Source organism: Amphiprion ocellaris, chromosome 19 (assembly GCF_022539595.1).
Source record: "Amphiprion ocellaris isolate individual 3 ecotype Okinawa chromosome 19, ASM2253959v1, whole genome shotgun sequence".
Lineage (NCBI taxonomy): Eukaryota > Metazoa > Chordata > Actinopteri > Pomacentridae > Amphiprion > Amphiprion ocellaris.
Window position 1 is genome coordinate 15,613,007 of NC_072784.1, and position 18,068 is coordinate 15,631,074.

The 18,068-nt window shown below is 40.3% G+C and overlaps 1 protein-coding gene across 1 annotated transcript in view; it reads left to right on the forward strand.

The window, feature by feature from the left end:
* Positions 1 to 18,068, forward strand: part of ppfia3 (PTPRF interacting protein alpha 3) — a 42,682-nt gene that overhangs the window by 14,996 nt on the left and 9,618 nt on the right. Inside the window, exons 6-22 of the mRNA XM_023276528.3 lie at positions 814 to 942; positions 1,020 to 1,112; positions 1,596 to 1,648; positions 1,741 to 1,834; positions 2,017 to 2,151; positions 2,890 to 2,973; positions 3,130 to 3,261; positions 4,910 to 4,972; positions 5,073 to 5,152; positions 5,668 to 5,836; positions 7,895 to 8,088; positions 12,337 to 12,574; positions 14,155 to 14,288; positions 14,683 to 14,837; positions 14,991 to 15,090; positions 15,175 to 15,256; positions 16,009 to 16,209. Coding sequence (XP_023132296.2) covers positions 814 to 942; positions 1,020 to 1,112; positions 1,596 to 1,648; positions 1,741 to 1,834; positions 2,017 to 2,151; positions 2,890 to 2,973; positions 3,130 to 3,261; positions 4,910 to 4,972; positions 5,073 to 5,152; positions 5,668 to 5,836; positions 7,895 to 8,088; positions 12,337 to 12,574; positions 14,155 to 14,288; positions 14,683 to 14,837; positions 14,991 to 15,090; positions 15,175 to 15,256; positions 16,009 to 16,209 — 2,136 coding nt within the window. The remainder of the gene's footprint in view (positions 1 to 813; positions 943 to 1,019; positions 1,113 to 1,595; positions 1,649 to 1,740; positions 1,835 to 2,016; positions 2,152 to 2,889; positions 2,974 to 3,129; positions 3,262 to 4,909; positions 4,973 to 5,072; positions 5,153 to 5,667; positions 5,837 to 7,894; positions 8,089 to 12,336; positions 12,575 to 14,154; positions 14,289 to 14,682; positions 14,838 to 14,990; positions 15,091 to 15,174; positions 15,257 to 16,008; positions 16,210 to 18,068) is intronic.

Sequence of the window (18,068 nt, forward strand, 5' to 3'; positions counted from 1 at the left end):
TGAACTCTGTTTAGCAGCACTCAAGTTATTCAGTGAGGAAGAAGTTATGCAGCATTTTCTATTTTTAGAAGCTGGGAATGGAACCTTGCTGCAATCAGTGAGAGTTTTTGTTGTCATCCCACCTTTGAGCATACATGAACAACAACACTAGTGATATCTTCTCAACCCCATAGTATGTTGTTCCACAAAAACAAAAAGATTAGTAGAACCTAATCCAAGTATGACAGAGCTCTGGAGTTTCTTCCGGAGTTTCAAAATGTTTTTTCAAATCTAACTAGATTTAAGATGTTTATTTTTTTTTTAGATATCACAGTATTATTGTCCATTTTCTAATATTTCTGATTCTGATTGAATAGCGTGAGGAGAGATAGCAGTGGAAATTTCAGGCTTTCATCTTTAATGGTTACTAATAATAGATACTGAGATATTGTTGTTCAGACAGCCTGAAATTTTAATTTGCAAAAATGTACTGAAAGTGGTTCAACCAGCATTTTTAAAAAATCTCTGAAAGCTTTTGACATATGAAGCTGAAATTTCAGAAAAGCTTTTATCAATATCCATATGTTATGCTTTAAAGTTTTCCGGTGAATCAGAGATGACTGAGCAGAAACTTCCAAAAATGAGATGATCTGAGATGTAATAATCTTTAATATATTATAGTTTATTTATGTAAAGAATATTCTGATAATAAAGTCAAATTAAATATGATTTTTAGGAATTTGTTATGTTTCATAGTAACTTCTTTTGTATGTAAATTTTTTGTATCCACAAACTCCTGATTAAAGCTTTATCGTCGTTTGTTAATTAACTCAGCGGCTCCCTAACGGACCGTCCTCCATCCTGGACGACGGCGACGTCGACCGGCAGCGGGAGGGTGAGATCGAGCGGCAGAGGTCAGAACTGGGGCAGCTGAAGGAGCGACTGGCCCTCATGTGCCGACAGGTAGCAGGTTCAGAGACGCTCTCACGGTCTGACGCTTTCATTAAAGCAAACTAAACGGATGCTCATCCTTCCGTCAGGTCGGGGAGATCGAGGAGCAGCTGACGTCGGCCCGGCGGGAACTCGCCCGGTCGGAGGAGACCAACCAGAAGCTGCAGAGGGACGTGAAGGAGGTGAGGGGCTGTCGAGTTTATTCTGTTTGGGAAACATGGAACGGTTTGCTGTGGCAACAAAACCGTTCGCTGACTTGGCCGCTGCAAACCAGCCTCGGCCCTGTCGCCATGGTGACGATGTCATCTGCGGAGCTGCGGGCGTTTCTGTTTTTTTTTTTTTTCCTGTGCAGGGATGTTAATCAGCAGGCTGGATGCTGATTGAAAGGCCTGCGGAGCTTTTTGGGATGAGACGCGTTTGAGCCAGTTTGCAGCTTCTCCTCACCCCTCTCTCTCCCTCTTGTGCAACTCCATAAGCCCGAAATCTGTCAGCAACAACAATTAACCAGTCATTATCATTCTTCAGATAACAGCGGTTTAAGAGCCATGAATTCCCTTTGAACAACACCTACTTAAACTTAACATTTGCCCTCTGCTGCTTTCTCCGTCTGCTCCTTTCTGGTTCTGCTTCACCGTCTTTACTGCTTGTTTTTTTTCCCCTCCCAGGCGCTCTGTCAAAGGGAAGACATGGAAGAGCGAATCACCACGTTAGAACGCAGGTTTGTATTTCCTTTCTTTCCCTTTCTTCCCTCCATGAACTCCCAGTGATTCTTCCAAATGGTTTTCCCCTCAACCCTCCATCTGTCTGCAGGTACCTGAGCGCCCAGAGGGAGGCGACGTCTCTCCACGACATAAAAGACAAACTGGAAAACGAGTTGGCCAGCAAGGAGTCCCTCTACAGACAGGTGGGAAACGACTCTTTCATCCCTGTGTGTGTCCGTGTTCCTGATTGGCAGCTTGGCCTCGTTCCCTGTTGGCACACAGAGTGAGCCATCAGTTTTTTTGTGGTGGCTTTAATCATCTCTGCTGCCCTCGGCAATCTTCCCTCGTGCTCCGAGTTTCACCTCCACTCCCTGTCATCCTGCAGAGCGAAGAGAAGAACCGGCAGCTTCAGGAGCGTCTGGATGATGCCAAGCAGAAGCTGCAGCAAACCCTGCAGAGGGCCGAGACGCTGCCGGAGATCGAAGCCCAGCTGGCCCAGAGAGTGGCAGCGCTCAACAAGGTGCGTCTCCATCAGCTGATCGCGTCAACAAACAGAAACCACCAACTGCTGCGTTTACTGACCTTTACATCCCCATTAGCAATAATCTGTGCATATGCTCAAATGCATCCTGTGCAGAGACACACTTGCAGGTGTAAGCATGAACATACATACATGTGTGAGTCTGTGTGCGTTCATGCACGACTGGATCGAAACACAGCACGTCAAGTGACAAATGAGTATCAAATATTTCAACCAGGCCGTGCCAGCAGTTCATAAGCAAACAATGAGATGAAAGCCAGCTCGGTTTCGCCGCTGTTTGATCCGCTCAACACGTCAAGAACTGTACGCCACACAAATTCTTCATGACTGACTGATTTATTTATTTAATGTTAATTTGTGTAGACACAAGTATGTTGCAGGAACTCATGCCACACACCGCAGCCTGCTAATTTGCGATGCTTGTCTTGTCCCGTTTTAGTGCACTTCTTGTTAACCTACAGCAAACAGAGTTTCCCCTCATGCCAACAAAGTTGCGCTCAAACCTCCTGAATGGCTTCAGTTTCTTGGTGCATGTTGAGGCAGGACGGCTGCCGTGGAAGCGAAAGATTAATGCTCTGTAAGAAACAGGCAAACAAACTTCCCCTGTTGCTCTCTGATCTGTACAGGCACGTAACTAATTGGTGGAGTCGGTCAACAAGCTGTTTCCTTTTGTGTTCATTTGTGTCAGCGCTCTAACCCTGCTTCCTCCTGCATCAGGCGGAGGAGCGTCATGGCAACTTTGAGGAGCGACTGCGACAGATGGAGGCGCAACTGGAGGAGAAGAACCAGGAGCTCCAGAGGGTGAGTCACGCTCGCTTTCCGTCTCCCTGCCTTCGTCCTTTTGTTGGGTTTTTTACGCCACACAAAGACGCACTGATTTTCTAAACCCTCTATTTGACTGTGGCACATTCAGATCGAAATCTTTGTCTCCCCTCCTGGTTTCTCTCCCCCCTCCAGGCGAGGCAGAGGGAGAGGATGAACGATGAACACAACAAGCGTCTCTCTGACACTGTGGACAAGCTACTGTCGGAGTCCAACGAGAGGCTGCAGCTCCATCTGAAGGAGAGGATGGCGGCGCTGGAGGAAAAGGTGACCGAAGCAAAACACTAACGGCTTCTTTTTCTTAATCCCAACCTCATGAACTGCACTAAGATGTTTCACCCCGCCAGAAATGAGACCGTAAAAGTCTGACCCTTTTGCTCAGATGATCTCCTGGTGTTGGGTTTGAATCTTCTGCCCTGCAGCAGGTGACCAGTTTAAACTTGAGGAAATTCCCAAACGCAACAGAGTCAAATGAATTCACCAACATTAGATTACTTTTGTGCCCCTTTTTTATTTGTAGAGCTCTTTATTTGGGCTGTTTATAAATGCAGAAATTCAGCCAATTCTAGAAAATGGAGCAAAACTTGGGCAAAACATGTACTTACAGTTTATAATTTTTAACCTACTTTCATTTGCACACCTGATTGGCACTTTTCCCCCCATTTTTTTCTTTACTCTTTATTCCAGACAGCATTTTCTAAACAGCTAGCATCACAAAGAGGATTTAACTGCAAAATTTTGTGATTATTGTGATTTTGTGACAAAAAAAATCTAACTTCTGAAAGCGAAAACATAACAGTTTAGTTCGAAATAGGCTCAAACCAGTGTGCTTTTCTCAAAAACATCTATAATAATGCGTCTTAGTTACCCTTTATTTTACTGCGCAGCACAATAAAGTGCTTCCTAACGGGTACAAAGTAGTTAAATTGTTTTTTTTTCTGCTTGAAAATGTATTCCTTTGCATCACTATGAATGCTAACACAGCTACCTTAAACTTTAAACCGTCTTGCAGAATGTTACAGCTTAAACATTTATTCCCAGGCTGCAGTATGCTTGTTATATACAAGTAAAACGACAGTAAAGTTGTGTTAAATTGCACAGGTTAATTTTGCATACAAATTCTTATCTTTTTTTTAATTACTCATGAACATGACAATGCAAAAACATGGAACATATTGCAAGAAAGAGTGAAACTGGAGCTTTGGAGTGATGCTTTTATCACATAGGGTTATATGTTGTACTGAGGTACATGCTCTGTGTATGAACCTCAATGATAATGTTAGGAAACTTCTGCAAATAAATCACAAAGTCCCTCTTATTTCACAGTGCAACGTCAAAATAAGCAGCAGAAGACGCCCTTGCTTGTTAAAATAACAGCTAATTCCTGCAGAGTTTCTAACATAAGGCTAATATTTGCAAACATTTGCCTGCTTTGCCACCTCTGCAAGTACGAGCACACTTCAGTGAATAAAATAATGACAGCTGTTTTTTTCCTCCAATTTTCTTAGTCATAAAATATCCCACCATCTTGGTTTTAGTGTTGCCAGATTCCAGACAATCCCTCCTACACAGTTATAAAAAGATATCTGCTAACAGAATTTTTAGTCTGAGATACAAGTAAAAGTACAACAATTCCATAATGGGATTATTTTTGTTAATATAAAGGCTGATATAAGCAACTTACAAATATTATCAGATCATGTGATGGAAGATTTGAATAGCCCAGACTGGAAAAAACCAAGATCCAACATGTGATGCAGAATTAAAGACTTGAAATCACTCTGAAAATAGCCCAGAGTTCATCGGGTTCAGGCACCATTGCGTGCAAAGTTTGACAAGATAAGTTTCCTAATGTGCTCCTAACACATCTCACTGTTATTTTACAATAATGAAACTTCTCATGGTCTCTCTGCAGAACGCTCTATCTGAGGAGCTGTCCAACATGAAGAAACTGCAGGATGATCTATTGGCAAACAAGGTGATTGCACCTCCAGGCTTCATTCCTCTCTGAAGGCAGCACACATATGCTCACTTTTTTTCACCCACTCTTGTGTTTTTTTTTATCTTTCCATGTCCAGGACCAGCTGATAGCGGAGCTGGAGAGGATTCAGCTGGAGCTGGATCAGCTGAGAGCGAGGCCCGGGGGCTCCTATTCCAGGTCGGTGCCTTTTAGACATCGTGGAAGAATCCGACTCCCGCCGTTAGTCTGAGTCTGTGATGCAAGTTTTGTGTCTCTTATCTTGTCAGACGTTGTAGATAAGTCAGCGAACGTCGGAGGCGTTTAACACTGTCAGCGCTCACAGCTCAGGGAGGAAACTGTGTTGATACGTGAACACGCTCGCTGCACAAACAGATGTAGAATCCAACGCTGCTAGTTTAGCCTTCTGTAGACCTGTTAATGGGAAAACGCTGCTCTGTTCACCAGGTTTCCTCACACACTTTGCTCTTTTTATTGCATTTACCATGTGACAGATTTTTTTCATATATCAAGTTCATTCTCTGTCATATTTTTAATTTCCACATTTCTGGTTTGGCATTTTATGCTTTTTAAATTCCTCTCCTTGTTTGCTACATGTTAGTTGTATCATCATTCTGTAGTTTCCAACTTATTCACCTCGCAGGGATAATTAGCGTTTCATCTCATCTCCAACCATCTGTCCTTTTATCTTGCAGTCGCTCTCTGCCAGGTAGCGCTCTGGAGTTGAGGTATTCCCATGGAGGCGGGTCCCTCCCAGCAGGCTCCAGCACTCACCTGGATCCCTTTGGTAACGCCTCCGCCGGGGGCGTGGTCAGGCGAAGTCACCGCGCCCGCTGGAGCTCCGCCCGCGAGGATTCCACCAAGGTGAGACTCCAGCACCCGGCAAATAAAAGACAGGATGTGAAAGTGATGTCACTATTAGTCCATGGAGCTGTTTTTGCATAAATGATTTTGTCCATATTTTTTATTTTATTACAAAGAAATATGTGTGAGTGATGCATTTTTAAAAGCTTTCAGACAACAGCGGAGCTCCATTAAAGACATATTAAATTTTGGCTGCACAGATTTATAATTTGTTTCCACTTCAACCAAACCATTCCTGAATTCTTGTCATATTACTATTGGTTGCAGCTGAGTCACTAATAGCGTCACGATTTCGGGCAGACATGCAGAATTTTTAGTTTTTTACAGAATCTGTTTAGTCTAAATGGATAACGTTTGGTGATATTTTTTTTTTTAAAAGACACATAGAAGTCCCAATTTTAAGCTTACTCTTGGTGCAGTTACGCAAATTTGCATGTTTACTTTAAGCAGTATTTAAAAGTGGAAAATCTGATGATTCTTTCAGTGTTTACAGTTTTTGGCTCTGCTAATTTGTATAATTCTTTCATTTTTTTTAAAAAAAGGTAACATACTTTTCTTGTGTTTGGGGTTAGAGGGTTAAAAAGGTCTGACTTCAACAAAAGTTTCTGTCAAAGTTTTAATTTTTATCTCCTTGATTACTAAAAATCCGTATTGGCCCTGAAAAGAAAACATGGAATAGCACTTGCAGAAATGCATTGCCAGAGATTTGAAGCGCTGTTTGAATCGCTGTTATCAGCCAGGGTTAGCTGTTTTTACATAAATTATCCATATTTCTCATTTTGAAGCACAGAAAGAGATCTTCCAAATTGTTCAACTTTGGACTGTGCTTGATCTAATCATGTGTGATGTGCAGTTCTGTCAGAAAAAAATGAACCAAATCCAAGCTTAAAATTCTGATATTTATTTAAAATCATCTTATTGTACATGTCGGTTAAAAATTTGCCAAAAATAAACGGTTTGCATTAAATGGATCCTGTGATCCTGTAAAGAGTGAAACAATTTGCTCTCCTCAGTACAAGTGAGAAGTCCTGAGCAACTCAGCTGTGACTGAGAGTCATCTGACAAAAATTCGGGATTTTTCGGATGAACTGCAGGCTGTGTTTACACAGAGCAGAGAGGAGACGACAGGAGATACGTCTGTCAGCCTCTACTTTGGTTTTATGCTCATCTGTGCAAACACAGCCTGCAGTTCGGACATAAAGTCCCTGATTTTGTCATGTGACTGTTTGTCACAGCTGATTCATTCATTACACCGACCAGTTCCTGTGAAAACCAAGAAAGCTGCGCAGAGAATCGCCGAATTTCTTGGTTTTCACACCATCTGGTGAGTGTAAAGTGTTTATTTGTGGCAAATTTTCAAATGAAAATAACGGGATTCTGATGGAATGTCGTATTTTATATTTAGATATTTTTATTTTTTACTGTTTCTGACTGATAAATTGTGGTGAAGTTTTGGTGCTTGATTTTAAAGATAATATATAGTTTAAGACAATTTTAACCCTCTAAGTTATGGGGTTTTATAGAGCTAAGGGCATTAGAAACTCTTGGAACCACCAAAAAGAAATCATTGTAAAAGTAAAACAGAAAAATAACTGTTTATTAGGTGCATTTATTTTAAGCCTTGTGTTTACAAAAGTCATCTAATAAATAGAGAGTTTTGTATGATGAGGTGGTGAAAACAGCTTTAAATTAACATTAGTTTCCACAGAGGAAACAGAAACTAGTAGCTGCTGATGCCAGGCAGGTCTGTTATTCAGCATCTTAGTTTAGCATGATTGCAAATTAGTGCTAAACACAAAGTACATTTGAGGAAGAGGGGATGTGAAAAGTTTTGCAGGTATTTTTTTATGGATGGAAGTTGAAATCTTGATCTGAAGTTGGAATCACACAGATGTTTGTACAGAATTTTGCAGCAGCTAGTAGTTGTTGGGACAGAATGAAACCCTGAATCCATGCTGCTAATGTGCTAAAAACGAGCTGAAGCGTCAAAACAGGTGAATGACGAGTGACTGGGATCAGATGGTGACTCTGTTGTCTTTTCTTGGTCCCTGTGTGCAGTACCCAGACTGGGAGAGCGGGGCTCTGCTGGGGACTGGGTTCGAGCCGGGCATGGATGTGGGCTGCTCCGACGACGAGGACGACGGCGATCATCGCTTCGGCTCGGAGCTGCTGTCGCCCAGCGGACAGACGGACGTGCAGACCCTGGCCATCATGCTGCAGGAACAGCTGGAGGCCATCAATAAGGAGATCAAGTGAGGCGCTGAACAGCTGGGAGGGAGGGAGGGAGGGAGGGAGGGAGGGAGGGGATTCAGGGAAGTGCGAATGTGAGAAACACCTCCCTACATACTGCAGCCTGATCCACTCCAACACCTACTACAGCCTCAGTAATAAACATATCAACACCTCTCAAACAGTGCTGAAAGAAAAACTGCTGCGCTGGAAGATCTGATGGTGATAAATTATTAGACGGTTGATGCCGAGGCATAAGACAGATAAGATAAGATCAAGCTTTAATAATCCCAAAGGAGGTTCTGGTGCCAAACACTGAATATAAATGCAATCCAATAGAAAAGCAATATGAGTATGATACATTAGTAAAAATACAAATAAGTCAGGAACAATAAGAGTAGAATAGAAAAGTAAGAAGTAACACTGGCAATGATACTGAGGTGGTGAAGTAATATAATACATATTAATGAGATACTGCACATGAATTTGAAGTATTGCACCTGAAGAGGAAATATTGCACTTTAAATTGAAATGTTGCACATGATAGTGAAATACTGAGCCTGAAATTGAAATATTCCACATGAAAAGCAAATATTGCACAGTCATGAAGCATTGCATGTGAACTGAGATATTACACGTGGAATTGAAATCCCACATGAAACTGAAATACTGGCTGTGAAATTGAAAAGTTGCACATGGTAATTAAGTATTCCGCATGCTAACAAAACATTGCACACAACAATGAAATATTCCACATGAAAATGAAATATTGCAAACAAATAAATACATTTTGCTGATGATATTGAAGGGTCGCACACGAAACTGAGAGATTACACCAGACAATTCAGAATTGCACATGAAATTAAAATATTGCACATGATACTGACACTGTTGTTGCACAAGCTATTGTGAAGGAATGCAAATTCTGCTGATTTTATTCTGTCAGGCAATAATTTTCTGCTGCAGCTGCTCAAGATGGAGATCATTGCTTCATCTGCTTTATATCCAATTTGGCAGCTCTGTGTAGTTACAAGATACACTACTGTTCAGAAGTTTGGGTCACCCAGACAATTTCATGTTTCCATGAAAACTGACACTTTTATTCATGTGCTAACATAATTGCACCAGGGTTTTCTAATCATTAATTAGCCTTTCAACACCATTAGCTAACACAATGTAGCATTAGAACACAGGAGTGATGGTTGCTGGAAATGTTCCTCTGTACCTCTATGGAGATATTCTGTTAATTAATACTCATTTACCACATTAGCAATGTCTAGGCTGTATTTGTGATTAATTTAATCATTCTTTGAAAAAAAAAGTGCCTTTCTTTCAAAAATAAGGACATTTCTAAGTGACCCCAAACTTTTGAACTGCAGTGTCATTTTTTGTTTACTGGTGAACCATCAGGTGATTCTACTTCTTTGAACCATAAAAAAAACCAACTAAAATTTGCTTAAATGCAGAACCTGACCTGTGTTACTGAGTTTACTAGCTTTACTGCAGGCCTGTTGGGTCAGACTGGATTACATGCTGCAGGTGAACCTAATAAACTGGTAACTCAGTATAAGTTCAGAGTTTGTTAATTGTCCTCTTCTGTGCTGTTTGAAGATGAGCGGGACTAATTCTGTTTCCCCTTTGACTCACCGTTGCTGCTCCACACAGCAGGCTTTGATGAAGTCATAGTGAAATGATTAGACCGTTATTGAAAATGTAACTTTGGTGATCAGCTCATCTTTAAGTTATTTATTATCACAAAAGATTCCAGATTGTCCGTGAGAGATTTTGTCTGTCTTCTATCGGTTTGAAATGAAAAGCTTTGCAGGATTTATAAAAACATACAAACTGATTACATCATGATGGTTAGCGATGATTTAGACAGATTTCTATCACTTGCAGGTTGAAATGATTATCAGAAATATTACATGTCTGGAAATGTGCTTATTTGCCTTTTTAAAGAGAGCAGAATAAGGAGAGTCATACTTCTCAAGTCTGCATGATAAATACACTGCCTGTTCAAAAAAAAGTCATCACTTGGATTTAACTAGGAAAAAGCCTTCCATTGGATAATTACTGCAGTGATGAATATGTTTCAGCTGCAATAATTTATTTAACCCCAGCTGATGCAGTGAGGAGCTTCTCATTTCTTAAACAACCGTGTTTGAAGACGTATCCTGTGGTCATGGAAAGGATGTTAATCTGTTTCAGAAGGGTGAAATTATTGGCCTGCATCAAGCAAAGAAAACAACTAAGGAGATTTCTGAAATTACAGAAAATCGGGTTAAGAACCGTCCAACACATCATTAAAACCTGAAAGATAGTGGAGAACCATCATCTTTGAGGCAGAAATGTGGTCGATCATGTGATCTGATGAGTCCAGATTTACCCTGTTCCAGAGTGATGGGAGCATCAGGGTAAGAAGAAAGGTGGATGAAGTGATGTACTCATCATGTCTAGTGCCTACCAGCCTGGTTAAGGTTATGATCTGGGGTTGGTCAGGTTCAGCAACGTTATGTTCCCAAAGAATGAGGTCAGCTGACTACCTAAGTATACTAAAAGATACCAGGTCTTTCCATCAGTGGAGTTTTTCTTCCCTGGTGGCATTGACATATTCTGAGATAACAATTCCAGGATTCATGGGGCTCACATTGTGAATGAGTGGATCAGGGAGCATAAGACGTCATTTTCACACATGGATTGTCCTCCACAGAGTCCAGACCTCAGCCCCATTGAGAATCTTTGGGATGTGCTGGAGAAGACTTTGCCCAGCATTCGACTCTCACATTATCAATAAAAGATCTTGGCAGAAAATGAATGCAACTCTGGCTGGAAAAAAATGCTGTGACTTTGCAGAAGCTTATCGAAACAATGCCATGGCGAATGTGTGTCGTTCTCAGAGCTAAAGGTGGTCCAGTGAAATATTAGTGTGTGACTTTTGTTTTGGACAGGCAGTGTATATGACCAGAAACTTCATACCACGAAGAAGTGGAACAGACTGACTTGGTTCTGAGTTGGACCAGAGGCAGAATAAAATCTGTTGTTTTTTTAATGGAATAAACAAACAGAATATAACATTAGTCAACATTAGAGGTGCTTGTAGGATGATTTTATTTATCTCCTTTGGATAGAACCAGTCCAGTCTTTATGCTTTAAGCTGTTGCCTGTAGAGATGTATTTACTGTACAGATGTGAGTGTGTTTTCAAGCTTAACAACTGTTCTTTTTTGGGGTTAACTTACTATCAGCCTGGATGACAATCATGTCTGGTATTCAGCAGTTTTGTGACTGCTATTTTTAAAATGATTCCTGATGAAATGAGTTAAATTTCAATTGTGCTATTTTGGCTGCAATGCAGCCAGTACCGCCCCCAATGCAATCTGATGGGTTACAAGTCATGTTTTTCCTCACTGTGTGCTCAATATAAACCCCTGCACCTCTTTTTCAACAGCACAATCATGACTAGAAGCAGAGGGAAGTCTCACGTGTCCTCTGTATAGCACAGTTACTATGCCATGAAGTATAAAGTAGGAAAAAAAATAAAGGTGAATTTTTTGGATTATTCCTTTTAAAAAAATGAATCAACCTGAAATTAACATGTGCAGCATTTTTCCAAGTCCTCACAGCTGCTACCAATATTGAAAAAAGAATAAATGACTCTATATGCAATAGATATTTTACTACTTTGATGTTTGATTTGTTTCCATGCTTGTGTCTTATCGGCCTCAGAATTTTTGACATATGACTGTTGGTGAAGACGAGTCACTAACAACGTCCCAGTTTCAGTAAGGAGTGCAGAATCAGTACAGTCTAAGCGGTTGGTTTTGGGCACATTTTTTAAATGAGGCAGGTAGAATAAAGTGATTTAATGAAATACCGTGATATTGAGCTTGGTGCAGAACTGCGAATTGGACATGATGAGTTCAAGGACTGGTGGAAAGTTGAAAATCCATGATTCTTTGTTTCTTCTAGCTCTACTAATTGTACAATTCTGGCAGTTTTTCAACGATAACATGCTTTTCAAACCTGCTGAGAGATTTTGTAGTTAGGAGGCTTAGATTGGTATGACATGGATGAACGAATGAATTTCAACTTTGAGTTTAGATTTCCATTTTTACAGCTGTAGATCGGTTACAAATATTGGTTATCGGAATCCGTTATTACTAATCATTGATATTAATAAAAAGTGTGGGTTGAGCTCTAATTCCTTTATGTCTGTCCCCATTTGTTTGGACTTGAACTACACGTCAGTTAAACGTTTTCTCTTCCCTCCAGATTGATCCAGGAGGAGAAGGAGAACACGGAGTTGCGGGCCGAGGAGATCGAGAGTCGGGTCAGCGTGGCGTTGGACAGCCCTCCCATCCCTCCCTCCTCCCTGGGCAGAGACAGCACAGGACGAGGCTTCATCCCCTCATCCATCACTTCCTCCACCCTGGCCTCCCCCTCTCCCCCCAGCTCCGGACACTCCACCCCCCGCCTGCCTCACTCTCCGGCCCGGGAGACCGACAGACAGGTAAGGAACGTAGAGACGAACTGTTCTGGTTCGTGTTGACCCGTTCATCTCACCTCCCTGTTTATGCAAACAGCTCCTCCACACAGTGAGTCATGTAAACAAAGCATAAGTGAATCGTGCAGTCGGGTCGGAGAAGGTCAGTTAATCTCCAGCAGCACGTTAGATTGGGAAAGACTGACTCCAGTAACTCGTAGAGCGGTGTGAAAATTCCAGTATTTCAGAAATGGGTGGATGGATTACAAGAAGTGATGCAATAAACAGGAAACAAAATGTCAGAGTGATTTAAAGGCATTAATACTGATGTGGGAGTTGACGATCAAATGGTTCAACTTTGGAATCCACACATAAACACAGTTTATGATTACTAGCAGGTTAGTCATAAAGCTCGGGAAACTATCACCTGCAGATGACATAAAGGTGGCAGATGGTGATTTGTTTTGGTAATCTAGTATGCCAGAAGACACATTGTGAGAGAAATGTATTGATGGCAACCTCAAAAACACGGATTTAGATATCTGGTTTCATACATTTCCAAAGAAAACAGTCCTGTCAACTTGCAGTGTGGGACTTTCTGTATTCTTCTTCTTTGGAATCAGTTTCCAGTTCGAGCACGTTTGGCTGAATTACTCCAATATTCAATTTTTTGTCTGTGTAGATTAGTTTTACAATGTTTGAGCAGAGCAGTAGGTTAGCTGCACGGATTTTAACTGTATTTTTTTTTTGACCATTTCTGATATTTTACATATTTTCCCTGTTTTGTTAAGTTACAGATAATTCGTAAAATCACATTGAAAAAAATTATTAATTTACTTGTTAGTTGTTAACAATCTGATTAAAATAACATCCACGCCAAGAATCTGTATTTTTTATAAATTCATTGTTTTATGTTTGACCATAAGATTTCACTATTTTCACACAGTTTGAATCAGAAAGAAATATTTTTTTTAACGAAGATTTGCCATTATTATGAAGAAAATGTATGTATCTTAAGGATTGGAAAAATGTAATTTTTTTTTACTCACTTTACAAATTATTCCTGTTTTGTTAAATGACAGACAACATCTAGTTAAATTAAAATTAAAAAAAACCTCAAATGCAGGCTACAATAGAAGCTAACTGGGTGAGGCCTCTAGTCTCCACTCAGCAGCTCAGACAGACGTGTCACCAAAAATTATTTAGAAAAAAGTAAAATTAGACATTTTAATATCAGATTTATCTAAGTTGAAACTCACTTATTTTATCTACACGGACTGTTATGAGTGTAGCATCTTAAACATCAATATCGCAGTCAATTGCTTTCATGTAACTATTGGAAATTAAAATCATGATTAATATTTGATCAGTCGTGCAGAAATATAATATTGCCATTATTTTTGACATGTTGGAGATTAAAAAAATGATCAGTTACATGAAATAACAGTGCATCAATCAGGATAATGTGCCGCTAAGTTCGCCCCCTTACATTTAAAACTCAAGAAAAGCAAATTTGTAGCTTGTGTCCGTCTCTGAGCTCCTGTATATTGCTAGAAATAGTGTTTTTCCATCTCTTCTAATTATGAGGTTTTCATTTCACATTTTAGAACAGCAAAGAGGATGATCGGTCCCTCGCTCTTCTCGACTCTACGCCTCCTCCCACTCCTCGGGCGCTGCGATTGGACAGGATGACCCTCACCCATCCAGGGGCGATGCTCGACGACCCTCGAGAGTTTCGCAGGTGAGTTTGGAATTTGGGCATGTAAGTTTTTTGGATCTGATTGCCAAGACTATATGCACCCCTGTATGGTAGTGAGCCACATTTTGAGCCTATTTTGCTCTAAATGGAGCCATGTTTTACAAATTTGACACCATACTGTATTAAAGGAGACTTAAAACTTGCAATAGAAACCAAAAACTCCATGTTTACAGAGGTAGCTTGTCAAGTGAGAAGTAGGGTAATTTTCTCATAGCCTTGTATACGATCTGATCTGCTTTTGCAATCAGTGGAGTCGCTTCCTACTGGCTGTTCGAAAGAATGCGTGTTTTGGCTTCACTTTTCAGACCCAGAGCTTACGGCCATCTTTAGGTCTATCAGATGCAGTGCTTTTGGTGATTTCCTTTGTCTCCTCCAGTCTCTCGGCAGATGGCGGCAGCTCCAACAGCATCCAAGATTCTCTCCACAAGTCCAGTAAGAAGAAAAGCATCAAGTCTTCCATCGGTCGGCTTTTTGGGAAGAAGGAAAAGGGAAGGATGGGCCAGCCTGGTTGGGATGGATCTGCTTCTCTGGGTAAACAGATGGAGGATGAGGGAGGGATGACACTGAGGGTGTATGAGTAATCCACACTGTCAATATGTGCATTTGAACACGTTTGAACCTTAGCGATTCAATGTGTTATTTCCTACGTCTGTAGTTTATGTAACCTCACTGTGTCTCTTCCAGCATCTACACCCTCTGAAGATCTGGCCTCTGGAGACCCGATGGGGATGAACAAGACGGGAACTTTGGGTCCAGCTGATAAAGATCGCCGCAGCAAGAAGAAGTCAGTGACCCGTCTTTTACATATTTTGATGTCACACTTAAATTTCACCAAATAGACATCTGTAATGGTTTCTCCACTCATCAGGCATGAGCTGCTGGAGGAAGCATGTCGCCAAGGACTTCCCTTTGCATCCTGGGACGGACCTACTGTTGTATCCTGGTTGGAGGTATGAGATCATAGTGAACCATCTGGACCCCTAGATTCCTGTCACATTTTTACTCACTGTGGGTTCATGTTTCACTGCAATATAAAGTCCTGCACCTCTATGGAAACAGCACAACCATGGCTACAAGGAGAGAGAACTCAAAAATTTGTTATGGTACCATGAATCATAACCAAAAGAAAAAACGAAAACTGTATGTCTTTGATTATTTCTTTTACAAAAACTTTAAAAACTAGATTGAATTTTTTTTCCCATTCTTATCTACTTTCTGCTCTGTGTAAACACTGCCTGCAGTTCAACCAAGCTGAGCCATAAAGTCTCAGATTTTTTTGTCATGTGACTGTTGATCACAGCTTAGTCACTGATAGCTTCACAGTTGCACCAAGAAACAAAGATTTTTTAAAAAATTTCTAACAGAATGTGATTAGAGCAAACTACATATTTTTGACATTTTTTTAAATGAGACTTGCAAAGTAAAGTGATTTTGATTAAATATCCTGATTATAAACTTAGATTTGGTTGTTTTCTCCAGAACACCTAAAGGTCACTGTTGAAGGTTGAAAATCCAATGATTCTTCCTGTTTTTAAAGTTTCTTGCTATGAAAAATGGTGTAATTTTGGTGATTAAAAGAAATATTGCACCTTTAAATCCCAGTGGTGGGTTTTGGCATGTTAAGGGACAAAATGTTGGACCCAAGTTCCATTTTTACCTCAGATCTTTTCCTTTATTTAATGTGTTACTCGTCTCCTTCCAGCTGTGGGTGGGAATGCCGGCCTGGTACGTCGCCGCCTGCCGTGCCAACGTGAAGAGCGGCGCCATCATGGCCAACCTGTCCGACACGGAGATCCAGCGGGAGATCGGCATCAGCAACCCGCTGCACCGCCTCAAACTGCGTCTGGCCATCCAGGAGATGGTGTCGCTCACCAGCCCATCAGCTCCGGCCAGCACTCGATCTGTGAGCCTCTCAGACATACATTTAACTTAAGACTGTTCTCATGCTATTTCAAAAATCCCAGTCTAGACAGCTTCCCTATAGGATTAAAGGTAAAGAAGCCTAATTGGAGCACGCTAAGACCTTAAACACCTTCATATGTCGATTCATGCATTCATTAAGGCGTTCATACTCATACACTCATGTTATTATTCTCTTTTTGCTGAGAATACACAAACGCTGCAGCGCTGTCGAGCCAGATGTTTATCGTTTTGGCCCAAATGTTAATCATCGCTGCTGGGAAATTATCCACAGAAGCTCGTGACAGGATGCAAAAATAAAAATAATTGACAGTGTGTGATATCGGAAAGGGATTACATAAAATAAAAGGCAGATTGTGTTAAGCGCAGGGATTAAAGTGTGCTGGAGCCCACCGGAGCTGAACTCCGCTTCTTCCAGTATCACAAAATGTAACTCTGCTTTCAGATTCTGTCTTAAGCTGAACAAACAAATGTAGAAATACACAACCGAGAAACAGACTGAGTGTAATTTTTAAAGTGATCTTCTAATGTGCCGTTGTGATCTGATGCTTTTCTATACAGTGAACAAAGTTTTTAGGGTGAAATCTTTGGGAACTAAGTAGTCAGATCTGTTTATACATTTTTATTTTTAGCTGCAGTCCAAAAATCATTTCATCTGGAGAATCAAAACAGGTTTTTCAGTGTATAAAGTGGATTGTGACAGAGTGTTTATAGTTTTTCTGCTTGTTTGCAATAATATTTGCAGTAATGGAAGTAATGCAAGCTTAGAACTTATCTGATCACTGTAGGAATCAAAAAATAACGTGACAGACGGTTGAACGAAAACACTTGATGTAAATTACCAAAAGACACAATTAAAAATAAAACAAAAACCGAGAATGTTTTAGCTTCTCTCTTTTGTTATATTAAAATTTAGGTAGAATTAATAATGTAATTCAATTTCAACAGTACAATGGGGGTGAATGAATTTTAATTTCGTACCGTAAAAAATAAAATATTTGTAGCTCTGGACAAGAAACCTCTACCAAGACTTTTTTTTTTCTTCTAAATGTCAAATTTAAACCCTCTGAACTCCTAAAGTCCTGCACCTCTGTGGAAACAGTATAACCACAACTAAAGGCAGAGAGACCTCAGACATGTCTTGTACCATATGACAGATGTTATAATGCCATGATTCATCAAAAAAGATTTAAAAAAAAAACAAAAAAAAAAAACTGAAAGTTTAATTTCTTTTATTAATTTTACAAAAAACTAAAAACCTGGAATGAAAATATACAATGTTTTTCTCATGACTGCAGGTGTTTACAGTACTGGAAAAAGGGGGCTTCACATGCTATAGATATTTCACTACTTACATTTTAGATTTGTTTTCATACTTATCCTATCTGCTCTGTGTAAACACAGCCTGCAGTTCATCCGAAAACGTTCAGAATTTTTGTCATCTGACTGTTGGTTGCAGCTGATTCACTCATAGCTCCACAGTTGCAACGAGGAGCACAGAATTTTTTGCTTTATGCAGAATTTGGCTATTGAAAATGGTGTATTTTTGTCAAATTTTAAAAATAGACACATTGAATAAAGTGATTATGAAGAAATATCACCTTTATAAGCTTAGATTTGTAGATGAGTAGTTTGAGGACAGTTGGAAATCTGAAAAATCGCCAGTTCTTTCTGTTTTCCAGTTTCTGGCTCTGATAAATGGTACAATTTCTGCCTCCATCAGCAGGTTTCGGGGTTCAGAGGGTTAACACCTGGTTAAGCAGAAGAAAGAAAAATTAAAGATGGGAATGATGTGGTACAGCAGGAGTGTAAATTACTAAGAAAAAGACAGAAAACAGATGC